Source organism: Dendrobates tinctorius, unplaced genomic scaffold (assembly GCF_039654945.1).
Source record: "Dendrobates tinctorius isolate UK_male_01 unplaced genomic scaffold, ASM3965494v1 ptg000017l, whole genome shotgun sequence".
NCBI lineage: Eukaryota > Metazoa > Chordata > Amphibia > Anura > Dendrobatidae > Dendrobates > Dendrobates tinctorius.
Window position 1 is genome coordinate 3,168,033 of NW_027361685.1, and position 24,040 is coordinate 3,192,072.

General features: G+C 46.4%; 1 protein-coding gene across 1 annotated transcript in view; it reads right to left on the minus strand.

The window, feature by feature from the left end:
• Window positions 1–24,040, minus strand: part of LOC141082247 (uncharacterized) — a 77,401-nt gene that overhangs the window by 35,134 nt on the left and 18,227 nt on the right. Inside the window, exon 2 of the mRNA XM_073566185.1 lies at window positions 15,641–16,787. Within this exon, the coding sequence (XP_073422286.1) occupies window positions 15,641–16,635 (995 nt within the window). The 5' untranslated portion in view covers window positions 16,636–16,787. The remainder of the gene's footprint in view (window positions 1–15,640; window positions 16,788–24,040) is intronic.

The following is a 24,040-nucleotide window of genomic DNA, read 5'->3' on the forward strand; positions in this document are numbered from 1 at the left end:
ATCTCCATTATCCTCTCGTCACTTTTGTCACAGGCAGCTGTGCCATCGAGCCTGTCACATAGCGCTCAGATATCAGTGGGCCTCACACAATCCACAAGTGTCCAGTGTCCAAAAGTGTGCGCAGAGATTCAAAATCTCCATTATCCTCTCGTCACTTTGGTCACAGGCAGCTGTGCCATCGAGCCTGTCACATAGCGCTCAGATATCAGTGGGCCTCACACAATCCACAAGTGTCCAGTGTCCAAAAGTGTGCACAGAGATTCAAAATCTCCATTATCCTCTCATCACTTTGGTCACAGGCAGCTGTGCCATCGAGCCTGTCACATAGCGCTCAGATATCAGTGGGCCTCACACAATCCATAAGTGTCCAGTGTCCAAAAGTGTGCGCAGAGATTCAAAATCTCCATTATCCTCTCCTCACTTTTGTCACAGGCAGCTGTGCCATCGAGCCTGTCACATAGCGCTCAGATATCAGTGGGCCTCACACAATCCACAAGTGTCCAGTGTCCAAAAGTGTGCGCAGAGATTCAAAATCTCCATTATCCTCTCGTCACTTTTGTCACAGGCAGCTGTGCCATCGAGCCTGTCACATAGCGCTCAGATATCAGTGGGCCTCACACAATCCACAAGTGTCCAGTGTCCAAAAGTGTGCGCAGAGATTCAAAATCTCCATTATCCTCTCGTCACTTTTGTCACAGGCAGCTGTGCCATCGAGCCTGTCACATAGCGCTCAGATATCAGTGGGCCTCACACAATCCACAAGTGTCCAGTGTCCAAAAGTGCGCGCAGAGATTCAAAATCTCCATTATCCTCTTGTCACTTTTGTCACAGGCAGCTGTGCCATCGAGCCTGTCACATAGCGCTCAGATATCAGTGGGCCTCACACAATCCACAAGTGTCCAGTGTCCAAAAGTGTGCGCAGAGATTCAAAATCTCCATTATCCTCTCGTCACTTTGGTCACAGGCAGCTGTGCCATCGAGCCTGTCACATAGCGCTCAGATATCAGTGGGCCTCACACAATCCACAAGTGTCCAGTGTCCAAAAGTGCGCGCAGAGATTCAAAATCTCCATTATCCTCTCATCACTTTGGTCACAGGCAGCTGTGCCATCGAGCCTGTCACATAGCGCTCAGATATCAGTGGGCCTCACACAATCCACAAGTGTCCAGTGTCCAAAAGTGTGCGCAGAGATTCAAAATCTCCATTATCCTCTCATCACTTTGGTCACAGGCAGCTGTGCCATCGAGCCTGTCACATAGCGCTCAGATATCAGTGGGCCTCACACAATCCATAAGTGTCCAGTGTCCAAAAGTGTGCGCAGAGATTCAAAATCTCCATTATCCTCTCCTCACTTTTGTCACAGGCAGCTGTGCCATCGAGCCTGTCACATAGCGCTCAGATATCAGTGGGCCTCACACAATCCACAAGTGTCCAGTGTCCAAAAGTGTGCGCAGAGATTCAAAATCTCCATTATCCTCTCGTCACTTTTGTCACAGGCAGCTGTGCCATCGAGCCTGTCACATAGCGCTCAGATATCAGTGGGCCTCACACAATCCACAAGTGTCCAGTGTCCAAAAGTGTGCGCAGAGATTCAAAATCTCCATTATCCTCTCGTCACTTTTGTCACAGGCAGCTGTGCCATCGAGCCTGTCACATAGCGCTCAGATATCAGTGGGCCTCACACAATCCACAAGTGTCCAGTGTCCAAAAGTGCGCGCAGAGATTCAAAATCTCCATTATCCTCTTGTCACTTTTGTCACAGGCAGCTGTGCCATCGAGCCTGTCACATAGCGCTCAGATATCAGTGGGCCTCACACAATCCACAAGTGTCCAGTGTCCAAAAGTGTGCGCAGAGATTCAAAATCTCCATTATCCTCTCGTCACTTTGGTCACAGGCAGCTGTGCCATCGAGCCTGTCACATAGCGCTCAGATATCAGTGGGCCTCACACAATCCACAAGTGTCCAGTGTCCAAAAGTGTGCGCAGAGATTCAAAATCTCCATTATCCTCTCGTCACTTTGGTCACAGGCAGCTGTGCCATCGAGCCTGTCACATAGCGCTCAGATATCAGTGGGCCTCACACAATCTACAAGTGTCCAGTGTCCAAAAGGGTGCGCAGAGATTCAAAATCTCCATTATCCTCTCGTCACTTTGGTCACAGGCAGCTGTGCCATCGAGCCTGTCACATAGCGCTCAGATATCAGTGGGCCTCACACAATCCACAAGTGTCCAGTGTCCAAAAGTGTGCGCAGAGATTCAAAATCTCCATTATCCTCTCGTCACTTTTGTCACAGGCAGCTGTGCCATCGAGCCTGTCACATAGCGCTCAGATATCAGTGGGCCTCACACAATCCACAATTGTCCAGTGTCCAAAAGTGTGCGCAGAGATTCAAAATCTCCATTATCCTCTCGTCACTTTTGTCACAGGCAGCTGTGCCATCGAGCCTGTCACATAGCGCTCAGATATCAGTGGGCCTCACACAATCCACAAGTGTCCAGTGTCCAAAAGTGCGCGCAGAGATTCAAAATCTCCATTATCCTCTTGTCACTTTTGTCAGCTGTGCCATCGAGCCTGTCACATAGCGCTCAGATATCAGTGGGCCTCACACAATCCACAAGTGTCCAGTGTCCAAAAGTGTGCGCAGAGATTCAAAATCTCCATTATCCTCTCGTCACTTTGGTCACAGGCAGCTGTGCCATCGAGCCTGTCACATAGCGCTCAGATATCAGTGGGCCTCACACAATCCACAAGTGTCCAGTGTCCAAAAGTGTGCGCAGAGATTCAAAATCTCCATTATCCTCTCGTCACTTTGGTCACAGGCAGCTGTGCCATCGAGCCTGTCACATAGCGCTCAGATATCAGTGGGCCTCACACAATCTACAAGTGTCCAGTGTCCAAAAGGGTGCGCAGAGATTCAAAATCTCCATTATCCTCTCGTCACTTTGGTCACAGGCAGCTGTGCCATCGAGCCTGTCGCATAGCGCTCAGATATCAGTGGGCCTCACACAATCCACAAGTGTCCAGTGTCCAAAAGTGTGCGCAGAGATTCAAAATCTCCATTATCCTCTCGTCACTTTTGTCACAGGCAGCTGTGCCATCGAGCCTGTCACATAGCGCTCAGATATCAGTGGGCCTCACACAATCCACAAGTGTCCAGTGTCCAAAAGTGTGCGCAGAGATTCAAAATCTCCATTATCCTCTCGTCACTTTGGTCACAGGCAGCTGTGCCATCGAGCCTGTCACATAGCGCTCAGATATCAGTGGGCCTCACACAATCCACAAGTGTCCAGTGTCCAAAAGTGTGCGCAGAGATTCAAAATCTCCATTATCCTCTCGTCACTTTGGTCACAGGCAGCTGTGCCATCGAGCCTGTCACATAGCGCTCAGATATCAGTGGGCCTCACACAATCCACAAGTGTCCAGTGTCCAAAAGTGTGCGCAGAGATTCAAAATCTCCATTATCCTCTCGTCACTTTGGTCACAGGCAGCTGTGCCATCGAGCCTGTCACATAGCGCTCAGATATCAGTGGGCCTCACACAATCCACAATTGTCCAGTGTCCAAAAGTGTGCGCAGAGATTCAAAATCTCCATTATCCTCTCGTCACTTTTGTCACAGGCAGCTGTGCCATCGAGCCTGTCACATAGCGCTCAGATATCAGTGGTCCTCACACAATCCACAAGTGTCCAGTGTCCAAAAGTGTGCGCAGAGATTCAAAATCTCCATTATCCTCTCGTCACTTTTGTCACAGGCAGCTGTGCCATCGAGCCTGTCACATAGAGCTCAGATATCAGTGGGCCTCACACAATCCACAAGTGTCCAGTGTCCAAAAGTGTGCGCAGAGATTCAAAATCTCCATTATCCTCTCGTCACTTTGGTCACAGGCAGCTGTGCCATCGAGCCTGTCACATAGAGCTCAGATATCAGTGGGCCTCACACAATCCACAAGTGTCCAGTGTCCAAAAGTGTGCGCAGAGATTCAAAATCTCCATTATCCTCTCGTCACTTTTGTCACAGGCAGCTGTGCAATCGAGCCTGTCACATAGCGCTCAGATATCAGTGGGCCTCACACAATCCACAAGTGTCCAGTGTCCAAAAGTGTGCGCAGAGATTCAAAATCTCCATTATCCTCTCGTCACTTTGGTCACAGGCAGCTGTGCCATCGAGCCTGTCACATAGCGCTCAGATATCAGTGGGCCTCACACAATCCACAAGTGTCCAGTGTCCAAAAGTGTGCGCAGAGATTCAAAATCTCCATTATCCTCTCGTCACTTTTGTCACAGGCAGCTGTGCCATCGAGCCTGTCACATAGCGCTCAGATATCAGTGGGCCTCACACAATCCAAAAGTGTCCACTGTCCACAAGTGTGTGCAGAAATTCTAAATCTCCCCTGTCCTATAGACACCTTGTACCTTGTTTTACATTACTATATAGTTTGTTGGATTTTGTCTACATTTCTACCAAAAATGAGGAAGGCTGGTGGAAGAGGCCGTGGAATTGGGCGGGGGTTGGCAGCTGGTAATGATGGTGTTGGTGGTGGATCTGATCGTAGTGGCAAGAGCAAAATAGGACCGAGTGCAGGAGGTGCTGACCCTGCATCATCGTCTGGCTACATAAGGCCTCGAACGCTTAGTTTTCTAGGAGTTGGCAAACTGCTTTTAAAGCCAGAGCATCAGGAAAAAGTTTTGTCTTACATTGCTGACTCAGCCTCCAGCTCTATCGCCTCCTCTTCTTCAGTTGTAAAAAGTAAAAGCACTGAGTCGTCATTGGAGGCTCATGTTCATGAACCACACCTTTCCTTGTGTCCTTCACCCCAACCAAGATTGAAGGATGACGCAGGCCATACTACTGATTACTCCATGGAGCTGTTTTCACATACCATGCCTGGATTATCAAGTGAAATGGTGAATTACCCAGGCCAAGATGAATCTGACATGGAGTGCACTGATGCACAGCCGCTGATGGATGATTCTGCTGGTACATTCACTCAGAGCACTACATTGTCCTCGCAGTGTACAGAGCCAGATTCTGACCCTGATGAGACTCGGGTGCCCCTTCCCGCACACTATACCACCATACACGGTGACACAGAGGAAGGTGCACATGACATAGAAGAGGAGGTGATGGATGACCCAGTTGTTGACCCAGATTGGCATCCATTGGAGGAAGAGGGTGCTGCTTCCAATAGCTCAGATGAGGAGCATCCACAGCAGACATCGACATCGCAACAGCTGTTATCTGGCAGGCCCGGAGCACTCCGAAGACAGGTTCCAAACATCAAAAGAGTTGCTGGACAGCTTGTCCAGAGGGTCAAAAGATCACATCGTGCTAGGCCGCAAAATGTCTGCCAAAGTAGGAAGAGTGCAGTGTGGCACTTTTTTGAACAAAATCCTCATGATCAGGCCAAGGTTATCTGTAAGAAGTGCGCAAAGACCTTTAGCCGAGGGAAAAATCTGAAAAATTTGAATACCAGTTGCATGCTTAGACATTTAACCAGCATGCACTTGCAAGCGTGGACACAACACCAAACCTCAAGTGCCACATGTGCAACTGATCACAACGAAGGTAGTCAGCAACGCTACATTGTTTCCCCCACTGTAAGCCCACCGGTTAGCACAGCAGCAAATGTTGAGGTGTCGTTGCAAGACCACAGCAGTCAGGGAATCCCACTGTTATATCAACGAAAGACTGATTCTAGGCCATCAGAAAGAACACCAACTCCATCACCATCATCAACCCTCTCTCAGTCCGCCCTGTCCACCGCTACTTCCACCATATGCAGCTCTCAAGTCCAGCTCACCCTCCCAGACACTATGAGTAGGTAAAGAAAGTACTCAGTCTCTCATCCGCGTACACTGGGTTTGAACGCCCACATTGCCAAACTAATCTCGTTTGAGATGATGCCCTTTCGGTTGGTGGAAAGCGCAGCTTTCCGCGAACTCATGGCCTATGCAGTACCACGCTATGACCTACCCAGTCGCCACTTCTTCTCTCGCAAAGCCATCCCAGCCCTCCACCATCATGTGAAAGACCGCATTGTCCATGCACTCAAGCAGTCAGTGAGCGGAAAGGTGCACCTCACAACTGATGCATGGTCCAGTCGGCATGGCCAGGGCCGTTACGTGTCCATCACTGTGCACTGGGTTAATGTGGTGGATGCAGGGTCCACAGGGGACAGCGGTGGTGGGACAGTGCTGCCTAGCCCACGGTATAGGAAACAGTTGGCTGTAGGCGTTCGACCCTCCTCCTCCTCCTCCAGAAGCGAAAGCTCGTCCACAGAGCGCAGTCGTACGAGCACTCCATCTGCAGCTGCCAATGTTGCACACGATGTGTCCCCCTATCGAGCAGCTAGTGGAAAGCGGCAGCAGGCTGTGTTGCAGATGATGTGTTTGGGCGACAGACACACCGCCGAGGTGCTGGCCGAGTACTTGAAGCGACAAACTGAGTCATGGCTGGGCAGTGTACATCTTGAGGCAGGCAAGGTAGTTAGTGATAACGGCCGTAATTTTGTGGCAGCCATAGCCCTTTCAAAACTCAGCCACATACCTTGCTTGGCTCACACCTTGAACCTGGTGGTGCAGTGCTTCCTCAAAAATTATCCGGAGTTAACAGCCCTGCTCCAGAAGGTGCGAAGACTGTGCGCGTACATCCGCCGGTCGCCTGTACACTCCGTTCGTATGCAGAAGCTGCAGCGATTGCTCCACCTTCCCAACCACCGCCTCATTATCGACATTGCAACAAGGTGGAACTCCACCCTGCACATGGTGGAGCGGCTGTGCGAGCAGAGGCAGGCCATAATGCATTTGTGGGAGGATACACGGCCAGGCACTTTGAGAGCAGACATGGAGTTGACAGGCGTGCAGTGGTCGAAGCTGAAAGACCTTTGTAAAGTCCTTCAGTGTTTTGAGGAATGCACACGGCTGGTAAGCGCAGACGACGCCATCCTAAGCATGAGCATCCCACTTATGCGTCTGCTCATGCAAACTTTGACGCACCTTAAGGAGCAGGCGTCTGCAGCCAATGTTGATGAGGAGGAAGAGGAGGAGGGAATCCTTGATGACATTCAGCCATTGTCTGCTCAGGGACCTCTCCTGGACGAGGTGGAGGAAGAAGAGGAGGAGGAGGAGGATGATGGGGATGATTACTTAGGGGAGGAGGATGCATCTCGTGGGGCAAGTGAAAATGTTGGCGTGGCAAGGTCTGGTACAGGGTTTGTGCGTGACTGGAGGGATGTGGATTTGCCAGAAAGTGCTCCTCCACCCAGCACTCGCAGTGCATCATTGACACCGGGAACATTGGCCCACATGTCAGATTATGCCTTGCGGATCCTAAAAAGGGACCCCCGCATTGCCAAAATGATGAACGATGACGACTACTGGTTGGCCAGCATCCTGGATCCACGCCATAGAGGCAAATTACAAAACATCATGCCACAGGAGAACCTTGACCTAATATTGGCTAATAAACAAGCAACTCTGGTAAATCGGTTGCTTGAGGCATTCCCAGCACACAGCAGCGGTGATGGTTCTCACACGAGCCGTACGGGCCGGGGGCAGCTTGGCAGAGGTGTTCGTGGTGCACACAGCCGAAGTGGCGTTGGAGACAGGGGTTTCATGACAATGTTGTGGACTGATTTTTCAAATACCGCTCACACAACTGGTAATACTGCATCGATGGAAAGTGACAGGAGACAGCAGTTGTCAACTATGGTTACAAACTACTTTTCCTCCCATATCGATGTTCTCCCACACAGGTCATTCCCCTTTGACTATTGGGCCGCTAAACTGGACACCTGGCCTGAATTGGCCCAATATGCCTTACAGGAGCTCGCTTGCCCAGCTGCAAGAGTGCTATCGGAAAGAGTCTTCAGTGCAGCTGGATCAATCCTGACAGAAAAAAGGACCCGTCTGTCAACCCAAAATGTGGATGATCTAACCTTCATTAAAATGAACCACGCATGGGTTTCCAAGGATTTTGTCCCACCTTCCCCTGATGACACATAGGGTGACAGAAAAATGGCTTGCTTTGGTCCACCTCTTCCTGGTACTTCACTTATTTCGCCTTTTGCATCAGCTGAATGTCCAACATCAACATATGCCACTTTCTAAAACTCCCTAACTGTGCTGCCTCCCCCCCCATGGCCGGGGTCAACACCTAGCGCATGACACCGTGCGAGTGCCGTTGCCCTGGACAGGTGGGTAGGCCGACTCTTGGGCGCGGGCACTGGCACAGGGTCCCTCATAGTGCAATCAAGTGTCTCTGACGGTGGTGGTGCACACCCGCCGTCAGACACACCGCTGTACTATGAGGGGCCCAGTGCCAGTACCGACGCCCACGAGTGGGCCCCCCTTGCTTGGGCAGGGCCCCAGCATTTGCAATCTTTACCTCTCCCTGCTCCTCCGCTGTGTAATCTGGGCCGTCAAATGCATACTGGGCCTAACACCGTCTGAGCCTGCCTACTGAGACATATATTTTGAATGTGTACGCTATCCATACATGTTATCCAGGGATACGGTACCCTTTCTAACCTTTGTGCAATCACGTGCAATCCATACTGGGCCTAACACCGTCTGAGCCTGCCTCATGCTGTATGGACATATATTTTGAATGTGTACGCTATCCATACATGTTATCCAGGGATACGGTACCCTTTCTAACCTTTGTGCAATCACGTGCAATCCATACTGGGCCTAACACCGTCTGAGCCTGCCTCATGCTGTATAGACATATATTTTGAATGTGTACGCTATCCATACATGTTATCCAGGGATACGGTACCCTTTCTAACCTTTGTGCAATCACGTGCAATCCATACTGGGCCTAACACCGTCTGAGCCTGCCTCATGCTGTATAGACATATATTTTGAATGTGTACGCTATCCATACATGTTATCTGGGGATACGGTACCCTTTCTAACCTTTGTGCAATCACGTGCAATCCATACTGGGCCTAACACCGTCTGAGCCTGCCTCATGCTGTATAGACATATATTTTGAATGTGCATGCTATCCATACATGTTATCCGGGGATACGGTACCCTTTCTAACCTTTGTGCAATCACGTGCAATCCATACTGGGCCTAACACCGTCTGAGCCTGCCTCATGCTGTATAGACATATATTTTGAATGTGTACGCTATCCATACATGTTATCCGGGGATACGGTACCCTTTCTAACCTTTGTGCAATCACGTGCAATCCATACTGGGCCTAACACCGTCTGAGCCTGCCTCATGCTGTATAGACATATATTTTGAATGTGTACGCTATCCATACATGTTATCCAGGGATACGGTACCCTTTCTAACCTTTGTGCAATCACGTGCAATCCATACTGGGCCTAACACCGTCTGAGCCTGCCTCATGCTGTATAGACATATATTTTGAATGTGTACGCTATCCATACATGTTATCCGGGGATACGGTACCCTTTCTAACCTTTGTGCAATCACGTGCAATCCATACTGGGCATAACACCGTCTGAGCCTGCCTCATGCTGTATAGACATATATTTTGAATGTGTACGCTATCCATACATGTTATCCGGGGATACGGTACCCTTTCTAACCTTTGTGCAATCACGTGCAATCCATACTGGGCCTAACACCGTCTGAGCCTGCCTCATGCTGTATAGACATATATTTTGAATGTGTACGCTATCCATACATTTTATCCAGGGATACGGTACCCTTTCTAACCTTTGTGCAATCACGTGCAATCCATACTGGGCCTAACACCGTCTGAGCCTGCCTCATGCTGTATAGACATATATTTTGAATGTGTACGCTATCCATACATGTTATCCAGGGATACGGTACCCTTTCTAACCTTTGTGCAATCACGTGCAATCCATACTGGGCCTAACACCGTCTGAGCCTGCCTCATGCTGTATAGACATATATTTTGAATGTGTACGCTATCCATACATGTTATCCGGGGATACGGTACCCTTTCTAACCTTTGTGCAATCACGTGCAATCCATACTGGGCCTAACACCGTCTGAGCCTGCCTCATGCTGTATAGACATATATTTTGAATGTGTATGCTATCCATACATGTTATCCGGGGATACGGTACCCTTTCTAACCTTTGTGCAATCACGTGCAATCCATACTGGGCCTAACACTGTATGAGCCTGCCTCATGCTGTATAGACATATATTTTGAATGTGTACGCTATCCATACATGTTATCCAGGGATACGGTACCCTTTCTAACCTTTGTGCAATCACGTGCAATCCATACTGGGCCTAACACCGTATGAGCCTGCCTCATGCTGTATAGACATATATTTTGAATGTGTACGCTATCCATACATGTTATCCGGGGATACGGTACCCTTTCTAACCTTTGTGCAATCACGTGCAATCCATACTGGGCCTAACACCGTCTGAGCCTGCCTCATGCTGTATAGACATATATTTTGAATGTGTACGCTATCCATACATGTTATCCAGGGATACGGTACCCTTTCTAACCTTTGTGCAATCACGTGCAATCCATACTGGGCCTAACACCGTCTGAGCCTGCCTCATGCTGTATAGACATATATTTTGAATGTGTACGCTATCCATACATGTTATCCGGGGATACGGTACCCTTTCTAACCTTTGTGCAATCACGTGCAATCCATACTGGGCCTAACACCGTCTGAGCCTGCCTCATGCTGTATAGACATATATTTTGAATGTGTACGCTATCCATACATGTTATCCAGGGATACGGTACCCTTTCTAACCTTTGTGCAATCACGTGCAATCCATACTGGGCCTAACACCGTCTGAGCCTGCCTCATGCTGTATAGACATATATTTTGAATGTGTACGCTATCCATACATGTTATCCGGGGATACGGTACCCTTTCTAACCTTTGTGCAATCACGTGCAATCCATACTGGGCCTAACACTGGGCCTAAACCAGGGGAAGAGTCTTGAGGAGATCATTTGCATATTCCCAGTGCCTTCTGGGATAAGTGAAGAGTCTCTGCGAGCTCAACGATCACTGGGTTTTGGCCGTTGCAGCTGAAAAGAGGAAATCGGAAAACCAGGGGAAGAGTCTTGAGGAGATCATTTGCATATTCCCAGTGCCTTCTGGGATAAGTGAAGAGTCTCCGCGAGCTCAACGATCACTGGGTTTTGGCCATTGCAGCTGAAAAGAGGAAATCGGAAAAACCTTCCGGGCTCATCTTTCATCGTTTTTAAGAAATCTCAAGATGGAAGAGGCCAGGAGCCATTTGGTGAGCTGCATTTCTTGCTACATGTTCACAGACTTACCAGTGGAAAAGCCAAACTTCACATGCCACAAATGCAAGCTTGTGTCCCTGTTGGAGGAAAAGTTGCAAAATCTCGAAGAGAGGTTAGCTACGTTGAAGATCATTAAGGAAGGTGAAGAGTTCTTGGACAGAGCAGAATTATCTCTTCATGTTACAGAAAGAGAAGAAATTCGAAGTGCACCTGAAGAAACAGAGGAATGGAGACATGTGACCCAGAGAAGCAGGAGGATCAGGAGGCAGTCAGCACCCATACTGCTCAGAAACCAGTACCAGGCTCTCACGCAGGAAAACAATGAAGAAATACATCAGGATAAGACTTTGCCAACAAGCAGCAACCTTGTACGCCTTCAGAGTCCTCCTGGATGGAGAAAGAAAAATGTTGTGAAGAAGAAACGGAGAGTGGTGGTCATGGGGGATTCCCTGTTGAGAGGAACTGAGGCCGCTATCTGCAGACCGGATATAACTTCAAGAGAAATGTGTTGTCTTCCAGGTGCAAAAATTAAAGATGTGTCTGACAGGATATCAGGACTCTTCAGACCTACAGATGACTACCCATTCCTGCTACTACATGTGGGGACAAATGACACTGCAAGAAACGACCTGGAAACCATCTGCAGAGACTTTGAAGACTTAGGCAAGAAAGTGAAAGAACTGGGAGCGCAGGTGGTCTTCTCTTCCATCCTCCCAGTGGATGGCCATGGAACAAGGAGGTGGAATAAGATTCTGCAGGTGAACAACTGGCTACGTCGATGGTGCCGTCAGCAACGATTTGGATTTCTGGATCACGGAGTGAACTACTTATACGATGGACTACTTGCTAGAGATGGGGTGCACCTTACGAAGACTGGAAAGCATGTATTTGGAAGTCGCCTTGCTACACTTGTAAGGAGAGCTTTAAACTAGAACAACATAGAAGGTGGACCCAGGCAACTATAGGCCGGTGAGTCTGACTTCTATACCAGGAAAGATCTTTGAACAAATTATTAAACAACATGTATGTCAATACCTGGATAAGAATGAAGTGATCAAACAGAGTCAGCATGGGTTTGTAACTAATAAGTCATGTCAGACTAACTTAATTTCCTTCTATGACGGTATCACTGATTGGGTGGATCAAGGAAATGCTGTAGATATAGAATATCTTGACTTCAGCAAAGCATTTGACAAAGTCTCTCATACAATCCTTATTGAAAAAATGACTAAGTATGGAATGGACAAGGCAACTGTTAGGTGGATTCATAACTGGCTTAGTGATCGGACCCAAAGAGTGGTCGTAAATGGCTGCACATCCAGTTGGAAGAATGTCTCAAGTGGGGTACCACAGGGCTCTGTCCTGGGCCCTGTATTGTTCAACATCTTTATCAACGATTTAGATGAAGGAATTGAGGGTAAACTGATTAAATTTGCTGATGACACAAAGCTAGGAGGGATAGCTAATACTAGAGAAGAGAGAGAGAGGATTCAAAAAGATTTAAATAAACTGGAGAAGTGGGCAGCAACTAACAGAATGGTTTTTAACAGGGAGAAATGCAAAGTACTACATCTGGGCAATAAAAATGGAAAAAGCATATATAGAATGGGAGGAATAGGGCTAAGTGACAGCACATGTGAAAAAGACTTGGGTATACTAATAGATCACAGACTGAATATGAGTCAACAGTGTGATGCAGCAGCAAAAAAGGCAAATGCAATTCTAGGATGTATTAACAGAAGCATACAGTCTAGATCACGTGAAGTCATTATTTCCCTCTACTTATCTTTGGTCAGACCTCATCTGGAATATTGTGTCCAGTTTTGGGCACCACATTTTAAAAAAGACATCAACAAACTGGAGCAAGTTCAGAAAAGAGCGACCAGAATGGTGACCGGTCTGCAAACCCTGTCTTATGAGGAAAGGTTGCAGGATTTGGGAATGTTTAGTTTGCAAAAGAGAAGACTGAGAGGAGACTTAATAGCTGTCTACAAATATCTAAAGGGCTGTCACATTGTAGAAGGATCAACTTTATTCTCATTTGCACAAGGAAAGACTAGAAGCAATGGGATGAAACTGAATGGGAGGAGACACAGATTAGATATTAGAAAAAACTTTTTGACAGAGAGTGATCAATGAGTGGAACAGGCTGCCACGAGAAGTGGTGAGTTCTCCTTCAATGGAAGTCTTCAAACAGAGGCTGGACAGACATCTGACTGGGATGATTTAGCGAATCCTGCTTTGAGCAGGGGGTTGGACCAGATGGCCCAGGAGGTCCCTTCCAACTCTACGATTCTATGATTCTATGAGCCTGCCTCATGCTGTATAGACGTATATTTTGAATGTGTACGCTATCCATACATGTTATCCGGGGATACGGTACCCTTTCTAACCTTTGTGCAATCACGTGCAATCCATACTGGGCCTAACACCGTCTGAGCCTGCCTCATGCTGTATAGACATATATTTTGAATGTGTACGCTATCCATACATGTTATCCAGGGATACGGTACCCTTTCTAACCTTTGTGCAATCACGTGCAATCCATACTGGGCCTAACACCGTCTGAGCCTGCCTCATGCTGTATAGACATATATTTTGAATATGTACGCTATCCATACATGTTATCCAGGGATACGGTACCCTTTCTAACCTTTGTGCAATCACGTGCAATCCATACTGGGCCTAACACCGTCTGAGCCTGCCTCCTGAGACATATATTTTGAATGTGTACGTTATCCATACATGTTATCCAGGGATACGGTACCCTTTCTAACCTTTGTGCAATCACGTGCAATCCATACTGGGCGTGAGAACGGCTGGCGAGCTGTTAAGCAAGCTACAGCACCTGTCCAGACAAGTACAGGGATTCCCTAGCGAGGAGACTTATTTGATTGTTTTCAATGTTGGGACAGCAATTTTTGGGGAGCACTATACTCTGGAGAATGATAGATGGGGCCCACCATACACTGGAACATTCCAAAGGTGGACATCAGACACTGGAGCAGCATTTACAGGGCCCATTATACACTAGAGCATTAGAAATGGGGCCCATTATGTTTGGAGCATTATTTGGGCCCATAAGACAGTGGAGCTTCATCCATGGGGACCAACATATACTGTAGCATTATGTGGAGCTCATCATATACTGTTTCAAACATTATATGGGACCAATGATTCTGTATGGAGAAATAGATGGGCCTCGTCATGAGATGTAAAAAGTGAGGTATTTTTCATTGTACTATACCGCTATTTATCTGCCGTATCGGAGCATGATGAGTTGTGGTATGTGTTAAAGGGGCGCTCTTTCGCCCATGGCACATGAAAACCTGCAGCCAGCCCTCCCCCCCCACAACTTTAGCCAAATAACCCCCATTTTTCAGTGCGTAACTTGTATTATGAAGTTAATTAAGGTTGACAAGCTTAAGTAAGAAGAATTGATGCTTTTGGCATTCAAATGGGCACTGTACGTGTGTTTCCTGTCCTCCTCTCACTGCCGACTTTTATTCCCCATTGACTTACATTGGGTTTCGTGTTTCGGGACGACCCCGACTTTTCCCTATAATCGGACGATCTTGCTCGACCCGACTTTTGGAAAAGTCGGGTTTCACGAAACGAAACGCGACCCTAAAAAACCAAAAGTCGCTCAACTCTAGTGGCTAGTTTTCTGACTGTTTCAGATAACATGATACATGATTTTAGTTTTTTTTGTCTAGTCTCATTTGAATATAGGTCAATATTAAATAGTCTCCTGATGAGTTGCCTTTGGTGAGGACGATGAAACCCGTAGAAATGAGAGGCTTGGACAGTGAGTGTGTATACATCATCTCACCCACTGAACTTTGGGTACATGTTTTTTCTATTAGTCACCCATTGACTAACCTTCAGGGGTGAATTATGGGTATAGTTTTACATTTGGAATTAATAAAGTTTACTTTTATCAGCAAACATGAGGAATGACAAGAGACAACCCATTTAAGAAGATTCTATTTTGGTTAAAACTATTCCAACATTATGAACATAAAAAAGGCTTCTCCCCTATGTGACATCTCTGATGTTTATTAACAGTTGATTTCCAAGTAAAATATTTCCCACATTAAGAAAATGAAAATAGCTTCTCCTCTGTGTGAGTTCTCTGATGTCTAACAAGAATTGCTTTCGAGTTAAAACATTTCCCACATTCTGAACAGGAGAAAAGGCTTCTCCCCATGTGCGCGTTCTTTGATGGCGTTCAAGATCTATTTCCCATTTAAAACATTTCACACATTCTTAACATGAATATGGCTTCTCTGCTGTGTGAATTCTCTCATGTGTAACAAGACTTGAATTCTGAGTAAAGAATTTCCCACATTCTGAACATCAAAAAGGCTTCCCTCCTGTGTGAGATCTTTGGTGCTTTACAAGATCCCTTTTCCGGTTAAAACATTTCCCACATTCTGAACATGAAAAAGGCTTCTCCCCTGTGTGAGTTCTTTGGTGTTCATCAAGATTCCCTTTCTGGTTAAAACATTTCCCACAATCTGAACATGAAAAAGGCTTCTCCCCTGTGTGAGTTCTCTGATGAGTAACAAGCAGTGATTTACGTGCAAAACATTTCCCACATTCTGAACATGAAAAATGCTTCTCTCCTGTGTGAGTTCTCTGGTGATCAACCAAATGTGATTTCTGGTTAAAACATTTCCCACATTCTGAACAGGAAAAAGGCTTCTCCCCTGTGTGAGTTCTATGGTGAGTAACAAAATTTGATTTATCTGCAAAACATTTCCCACATTCTGAACAGGAAAAAGTCTTCTCCCCTGTGTGAGTTCTCTGGTGTTTAACAAAATGTGATTTCTGGTTAAAACATTTCCCACAATCTGAACAGGGAAAAGGTTTCTCCCCTGTGTGAGTTCTATGGTGTTTAACCAAATTTGATTTCTGGTTAAAACATTTCCCACATTCTGAACAGGAAAAAGTCCTCTCCCCTGTGTGAGTTCTCTGGTGTTTAACAAAATGTGATTTCTGGTTAAAACATTTCCTACTATCTGAATAGGAAAAAGGCTTCTCCCTCATGTGAGTTCTATGGTGATTAACCAAATTTGATTTCTGGTTAAAACATTTCCCACAATCTGAACAGGAAAAAGGCTTCTCCCCCGTGTGAGTTCTATGGTGATTAACCAAATTTGATTTCTGGTTAAAACATTTCCCACAATCTGAACAGGAAAAAGGCTTCTCCCCTGTGTGAGTTCTATGGTGATTAACCAAATTTGATTTCTGGTTAAAAAATTTCCCACATTCTGAACAGGAAAATGACTTCTTTGCTTTAGAAGCAGTTTGTTTTTTATTGCCTCTTTTGTGACTTTGATTTTCCTTAGCAGTCAGTAATGAATCAGAAGATGGGACCTGTTTCATAGGACCAGATGACAGATCTTTGCTGTGAATGGATAATGATATATCTGGAGTAATGGCATTCACTTCAGTTGTATCTTGTAGGATCTCAAGATCATCAGATTTAAAAACTGAAGATGTCAGCTGTCCATTTGATCTCCTGGTACAGTCATCTGCTAAGATAAAAACAAGTTTCTTTAATAAAATATCCTTGAGTTTTATATTTTTGAACATTTCTACTTAAAGAAGTTGCCCACTACTATAACTTTTTTTTTTTCATAAATCTTGTTATTATGTGCCACTAAAAACATCCACTATGTTTATTTTAGCAATATTACCTTTCATCATGCTCTAGTAGCACATTTTCAGTGCTGGCTGCAGCTCTCATGGGGTTAATCGACAACTTTCTTTCTCCCGACTTACTGTGCTCTAATACTACATGTTCCATGATGCATTGCACTGGCCTGTAAGCCAGCACCAAGCACACCCACTCCAAAACACACCCAAACCCCTCCCTCCTCTATCTTCAATCTGAAGCATCTTATTGTAAGGGTCAGTGCACACGTTGTGGATTCTACTGCGGATCCGCAGCAGATTCTCCTGCATTGTACAGTACCATTATAGTCAATGTAAAAGAAAAAACGCTGTGCACATGGTGCAGAAAATCCGCAGCATAAACGCTGAGGGTTCATTTCTGCAGCATGTTAATTCTTTGTGCAGATTCCGCAGCGTTTTACACCTGCTCCATTATAAGAATCCACAGGTGTCAAAACGCATGACTTCCAGCTTAGTGCTTTATTTCTGTAGCTATTGCTGCCTTTTGTCCTTTTATGTTACATGCTGTCCTGCTGGATATATCCATCCTGTTTCTGTATATCGTCTCCCTCGTATGTTGCATGATCAGAGTGTACCCACCGGGAGCTTATTTTATATTACCTAAGATGGTGGATAGCACAGGCCTGAATGGATTATGTTTTATCATGTGTAGAGATAAGCGACTTTGCCTTTTTTCAGGTCGAGTCGAGTTTCATGAACGAACGAAATCGGCCGACTATAGGGAAAAGTCGGTGGCCGACTGAAACTCGAAACCCAATGCAAGTCAATGGAGAAGCAAAGTCGGCAGGGAGTGAAAGACAGTAAACACACCTACAGTGCCCATTTCAATGCCAAAAACATCAATTCTTATAACTGAAGCTTATCAACCTTAATTTACTTCCAAAGAATAGTTACGCATTGAAAACTGGGGGTTATTTGGCTAAAGTTGTGGGGGGGTTGGGCTGGCTCCAGCTTTTCGCGTGCCCTGGGCCAAAGAGTGTCAGTGCAACCCTTTAACACATACCACAACTCATGATGCTCCGATACGCCACAGAAATATAGGTATAGTACAATGACACATACTTCACTGCTTACATGACATGACTGATATTATCTATTTCAAATTGTACAATAGCTCAAAAAAGACAGTATATTACTCCATACAGTGTTATGGCCACCACATTGTGCGCCATACAGAATAATGAGCCCCATATATTTCTCCATACAGAATAATTGGTCACATATAATGTTCCATACAGTATATGATGAGCTCCACATAATGCTCCATATATAATGGGCCCCATTTGTAATGCTCCAGTGTATAATGTGCCCCTTAGATGCTGCTCCAGTGTCTGATCTGCCCCATTTACATTGCTCCAGTACATGATGGGCCTCATGGATGATGCTCCAGTGTATGATGGGCTCTAATAATGCTCCATATATAATGGGCCCCATTTGTAATGCTCCAGTGTATAATGTGCCCCTTAGATGCTGCTCCGGTGTCTGATCTGCCCCATTTACATTGCTCCAGTACATGATGGGCCTCATGGATGATGCTCCAGTGTATGATGGGCTCTAATAATGCTCCATATATAATGGGCCCCATTTGTAATGCTCCAGTGTATAATTTGCTCCTTAGATGCTGCTCCAGTGTCTGATCTGCCCCATTTACATTGCTCCAGTACATGATGGGCCCTATTTTTAATTAACCCAGGCATGGTAAGTGAAAAGAGCTCCATGGAGTAATCTGAGGTGTGTGCTTCCACATCCTTTACTTTTGGTGTGGGTGAAGGACACAAGGAAAGGGGATGCTCCTGACCAGAAGCCTGCAGTTACGACTCAGTGCTTGCATTTATTACAACTTCAGAAGAGGAGGCGATAGAGCTGGAGGCTGTTTCAGCAATGTAAGTCACAAACAGTTCCTGATACTCCTGCTTTAAAAGCAGTCTACCTACTCCCAGAAAAGGGAGCCTTACAGGCCTTCCAGAGCTACACCCTGATGCTGGCTCAACACCTCCTGCCTTAGCTGCTATTGTGTTTTTGGCTCTACCAGCAGATGCACCACCACCACCACCATCAGTACCAGGTGGCCCTCCACGCCCACAGCCGTGTCCTCTTCCACCATACTTCATGTTTTTTAAAATGGACCCAAAATACCAGCAGATATATGGTACTGTATCAGAAGCGTACAGCTCTATACAGTATATGGATAACAGTAAATCTCTGTATATATTTCATGAGGCATATACAGACGCTCACAGGCTCAGTATGGATTACCCAATAAAATAACAAGTTGAAAAAGAGGAACAGTATCACCAGATACAAGGTATATATAGTATAGTGTAAACATTCTGATTCTCCGTATGCATTTCAGGAGGCAGACACAAACACTTTCAGGCCCAGTAAGGATTACACAAGAATATGAAAAGCTGTAAATGGGTAATGTAACACAAGCGTACAGCTGTATACAGAGTTGGGGTAATCTTAAAGTTCCAAATATATTGCTGGAGTAACAGACAGATGTTTACAGGCTCATTATGAATTACACCAGAATCTAAATAGCTAAAAAGGTTACTGTATCAGAAGCGTTTTACTGTATACAGTGTTGCCCAAATTAAAAATATTGGTATATATTTCCGTAGTCATCCTCAGACGCTCACTCAGTATTGTTTTGACCATAATGAAAAATGTTGTAAAAAAGTTCCTGGATAACAAGATAGCAAGTATATATTTTTAGGGTACAATTGAAATCTCTGTATAAATAGTCCCGTAGTCACTCTCAGACACTTACACAGTATGGATTTGACCGTAATGATAAATGTCGAACAAAGGTACTGTATAACAAGATACAAGCTGTATCGAGTATAGCATAACAATTACAACAATAACAACGCTCACTCACTATGGATGATGTAGGGAAGGTGGACTGACAGACAAACCAACCTGTAGTGAGAAGCAGAGGTGTAGCGCAGTGTAGGTGTGAAACCGCTAAGATAAAGAGAAAGGGTGCAGTGTTTTAGCTTGCCCATTGGAGGGCAGTGGAGAGTGTAGGAGTGGGACTGATTAACTGCCATTGGTCAGAGAAACTGTTAGGTGATGGTGGGCGGAGTTACCAGAACTGGAAGTATAAAAGGCTGATGGAAGGTTTTGGAAGAGTCAGTCAGAGAAGGGAACACAGTAAGGAGGAAGTTCTGCTGAGGAAATAGACAGTGAAAAGGCTCCAGAGAGGACTGACAGTTGAGGCGGTCATGGGGGGGTGGCCCAGAGGACGGTAGCCGCAGACGAAGACGGCCTGGGGCTATCATACGGACGGTGTGCTCAGACTGGTGCAGCACTGTGGTGGTTGGGCCTAGGCCAGCCACAGTGGAAGAGCCACAGAGGACGCCACCATTATAGTTACAGAGGAAGTGAAGGTACCGGGGCCTGTGTACAGAGAAATGTGAAACGGCTGTGGTGAATTGCTGTTGTCGACAGAAGGATGGGCATTAAAAACTGACCTGTTCAACATAAACTCTGTCTCAGTCTCGTGTTTGTTTGCGGCAAGAAGAGGGTTCCCCCCCAGTTGGTTATCCTACAGATGATACCTTAATACAAATTTTTGAAACAAGGTACTGTATCAGCACATACCAGGTGTGTCCAGTCTAGGGTTAAATTTCCATCTATACTTCCGGAGTCAGACACAGACACTCACAGGATCACTATGTATTACACCAGAATTAAAAAAGTAGAAAAAGGGAAAGGTATTCATAGCGTACATCAGTATACAGTGTTGTGGTACTTTTAAATCTTCGTATATATTTCAATCTCAGTAAGCCAGTCAATAATCTTCGCTACTGGAAACTACATGGATACAAGTATAGACGCAAAGTCGAGTGTTAGCAGAAATGTTGGAATTACTCATGGCGGGAAAACCTCCCGGTATATGTTGCAGAGGCGATGCAGACCCTCAATTACTGTGTCTGTGGAGAAACCGAAAAAGGTTCTTTGTGAAGAAAGGATTGCTTTATCGCAGTAGCGTGGATCACATCACCGTTACGCGTCTCCATCAAATTGTGATCACAGGGAGAGATGTACCCATGGTCCTCAACGCCTATCATGATGTGTCTGGTCATTTTGGAGTGCAAAAGACAGAAGCCACAGGCCGTAGGCGATTCTATTGGATTGGCATGAGAGGATACATTGAAAAATGGTAAATATAAAAAGAGAGAAGCCAGCGCTGCTTGTGGTCAGAACGCATAACATGAAGTAAGTGCAATGCACATATTAACATCTGACTGTATTCAAAATGATACATTTGGCAAAATATTGATCATTAAATTGAGCCACCCCGCCGCGCCAAGGCAATCTCATGTGGGGGGGTCCTACTCTACATTTTTATTATTTACTGTGCCATTACGGCCTCCTGAATATTTTAAAAGCAAGACCATATCTAATGCAAACGTACCTGAAACATGTCTGAATCGCTCCCGTGCAGCCAGATGAAACAAGTGCAGATAAAGGCCAACCAGTTCTGAACACAGACATCTCAGGTTTAACCTCCACACACTGCCCGACCAGCAAACACAGATGAAGGGCGATGCAGGCTCAGACACAGGTGCACAAATTAAATAAAGCCTGGGGCAGGGCGGGGCTGCTGTGTGTGTGCACAGCAGCCTAGATCCATCACAATGAACACAGCAAAAATTGTGAACATAACCCAGCGCGCACGGCAACAGTGGGGGTCAGCCGCAACGCAATATGCAAATATAAAAAGAGAGAAGCCAGTGCTGCTTGTGGTCAGAACGCATAACATGAAGTGCAATGCACATATTAACATCTGACTGTATTCAAAATGAGACATTTGGCAAAATATTATTGATCAATAAATTGAGCCACCCCGCCACGCCAAGGCAATCTCATGTGAGGGATCCTACTCTACATTTTTATTATTCACTGTGCCATTACGGCCTCCTGAATATTTTAAAAGCAAGACCATATCTAATACAGGGAGAGGTAAGTATTTCAACTTTCAAGTGCGGTGGCCATGACCAAGCAGAGGGGGCACAATTGTGGTCGACGGTACTGGCACAGGGCCCCTCATAGTACGCTGGTGTGTCTGACGGCGAGTGGGCCCTCCCACCGTCTGAGACCCTGTATTGTACTATGAGGGGTCCTGTGCCATTGCCGTCGGCCATCAGTGGGCCCATCCACCTGTTCAGAGCAACGGCACTTGCTCGGGTGAGCCAGGTCTTGACCTCAGCCGTTGGGGGAGGGGTGGGCAGCTCAGTTATGGAGGTATAAAAATTGGCATATGTAGATGTGTTGGCTGGACATTCAGCTGCTGCAAAGGGCATAATTGGGCAAGTCCGAGGAAGAGGAGGGAAAAACCAAGGCACTTTTCTGGTAACCTATGTGTCATTAGGGGAAGGTGGGACAAAATCCTTTGAAACCCATGCATGGTTCATTTTAATGAAGGTTAGATCATCAACATTTTGGGTAGACAGACAGTTCCTTTTTTCTGTCAGGATTGATCCAGCAGCACTGAAGACTCTTTCAGATAACACACTAGCAGCAGGGCAAGCGAGCTCCTGTAAGGCACATTGTGCCAATTCAGGCCAGGCGTCCAGTTTAGAGGCCCAATAGTCAAAGGGGAATGACCTGTGAGGGAGAACATCGATATAGGAGGAAAAGTAGTTTGTAACCATAGTTGACAACTGCTGCCTCCTGTCACTTTCAATCGATGCAGTATTAGCAGTCATGTGAGCGGTACTTGAGAAATCATTCCACAACATGGTAATTAAACCCCTGTCTCCGATGCCACTTCTGCTGTGTGCACCACGAACACCTCTTCCATTGTGCCCACTACGGCTCGTGGGAGAACCAGCACCACTGCTGTATGCTGGGAAAGCCTCAAACGGTTTACCAGAGTTGCTTGTTTGTTTGCCAATATTATCTCTAGGTTCTCCTGTGGCATGATGTTGTGTAATTTCCCTTTGTAGCGTGGATCGAGGATGCTCTCCAGCCAGTAGTCGTCATCTCATTTTGGCAATGCGGGGGTCCATTTTTAGGATCCGCAAAGCATAGTCGCACATGTGGGCCAATGTTCCAGGTGTCAATGATGGACTGCCCGTGGTGGGTGGAGGAGCAGTTTCTGGCAAATCCACATCCCTACAGTCACGCACAAACACTGCCCCTGACCTTGGAACGCCAACATTTTCTCTTGCCCCCTGAGAAACATCCTCCTGCCCAAAATAATTATCCCCCTCATCCTCCTCCTCTTCCTCCACCTTGTCCAGGACAGTTCCCTGACCAGACAATGGCTGACTGTCATCAAGGCTTCCTTCCTCCTCTGCTGCAGACACCTGATCCTTAACGTGCGTCAAATTTTGCATGAGCAGACGCATAAGTGGGATGCTCATGCTTATGATGGTGTCATCTGCGCTTACCAGCCGTGTGCATTCCTCAAAACACTGAAGGACTTTACAGAGGTCTTTCAGCTTTGACCAGTGCACACCCGACAATTTCATGTCTTCCCTCAAACTGCCTGCCCGTGTATCCTCCCACAAATGCATTACAGCCTGCCTCTGTTCGCACAGCCTCTCAACCATGTGCAGGGTGAAGTTCCACCTTGTTGCAACGTCTAAGATTAGGCGGTGCTTGGGGAGGAGGAGCAATCGCTGCAGCTTCTGCATACGACTGGAGTGTACGGCCGAGCGACAGATGTGCCAGCACAGTCTTCGCACCTTATGGAGCAGGGGTGTTAACTCCAGATAATTATTGAGGAAGTACTGCACCACCAGGTTCAAAGTGTGAGCCAGGCAAGGTATGTGTGTGAGTTTTGCACAGGCTATGGCTGCCACAAAAATAAGGCCGTTATCACTGACTACCTTGCCAGCCTCAAGATGTAGACTGCCCAGCCATGACTCTGTTTCTCGCTGCAAGTAGTCGTCCAGTACCTCCGCTGTGTGTCTGTTGTCGCCCAAAGACATCATCTTTAACACAGCCTGCTGATGCTTACCACTAGCTGTTCGATAGTGGGACACCTCGTGTGCAACACTGCCAGCTGCGGATGCAGTGCTCATGCGACTGCGCTATGTGGACGAGCTTTCACTGATAGACGAGGAGGAGCGAAAGC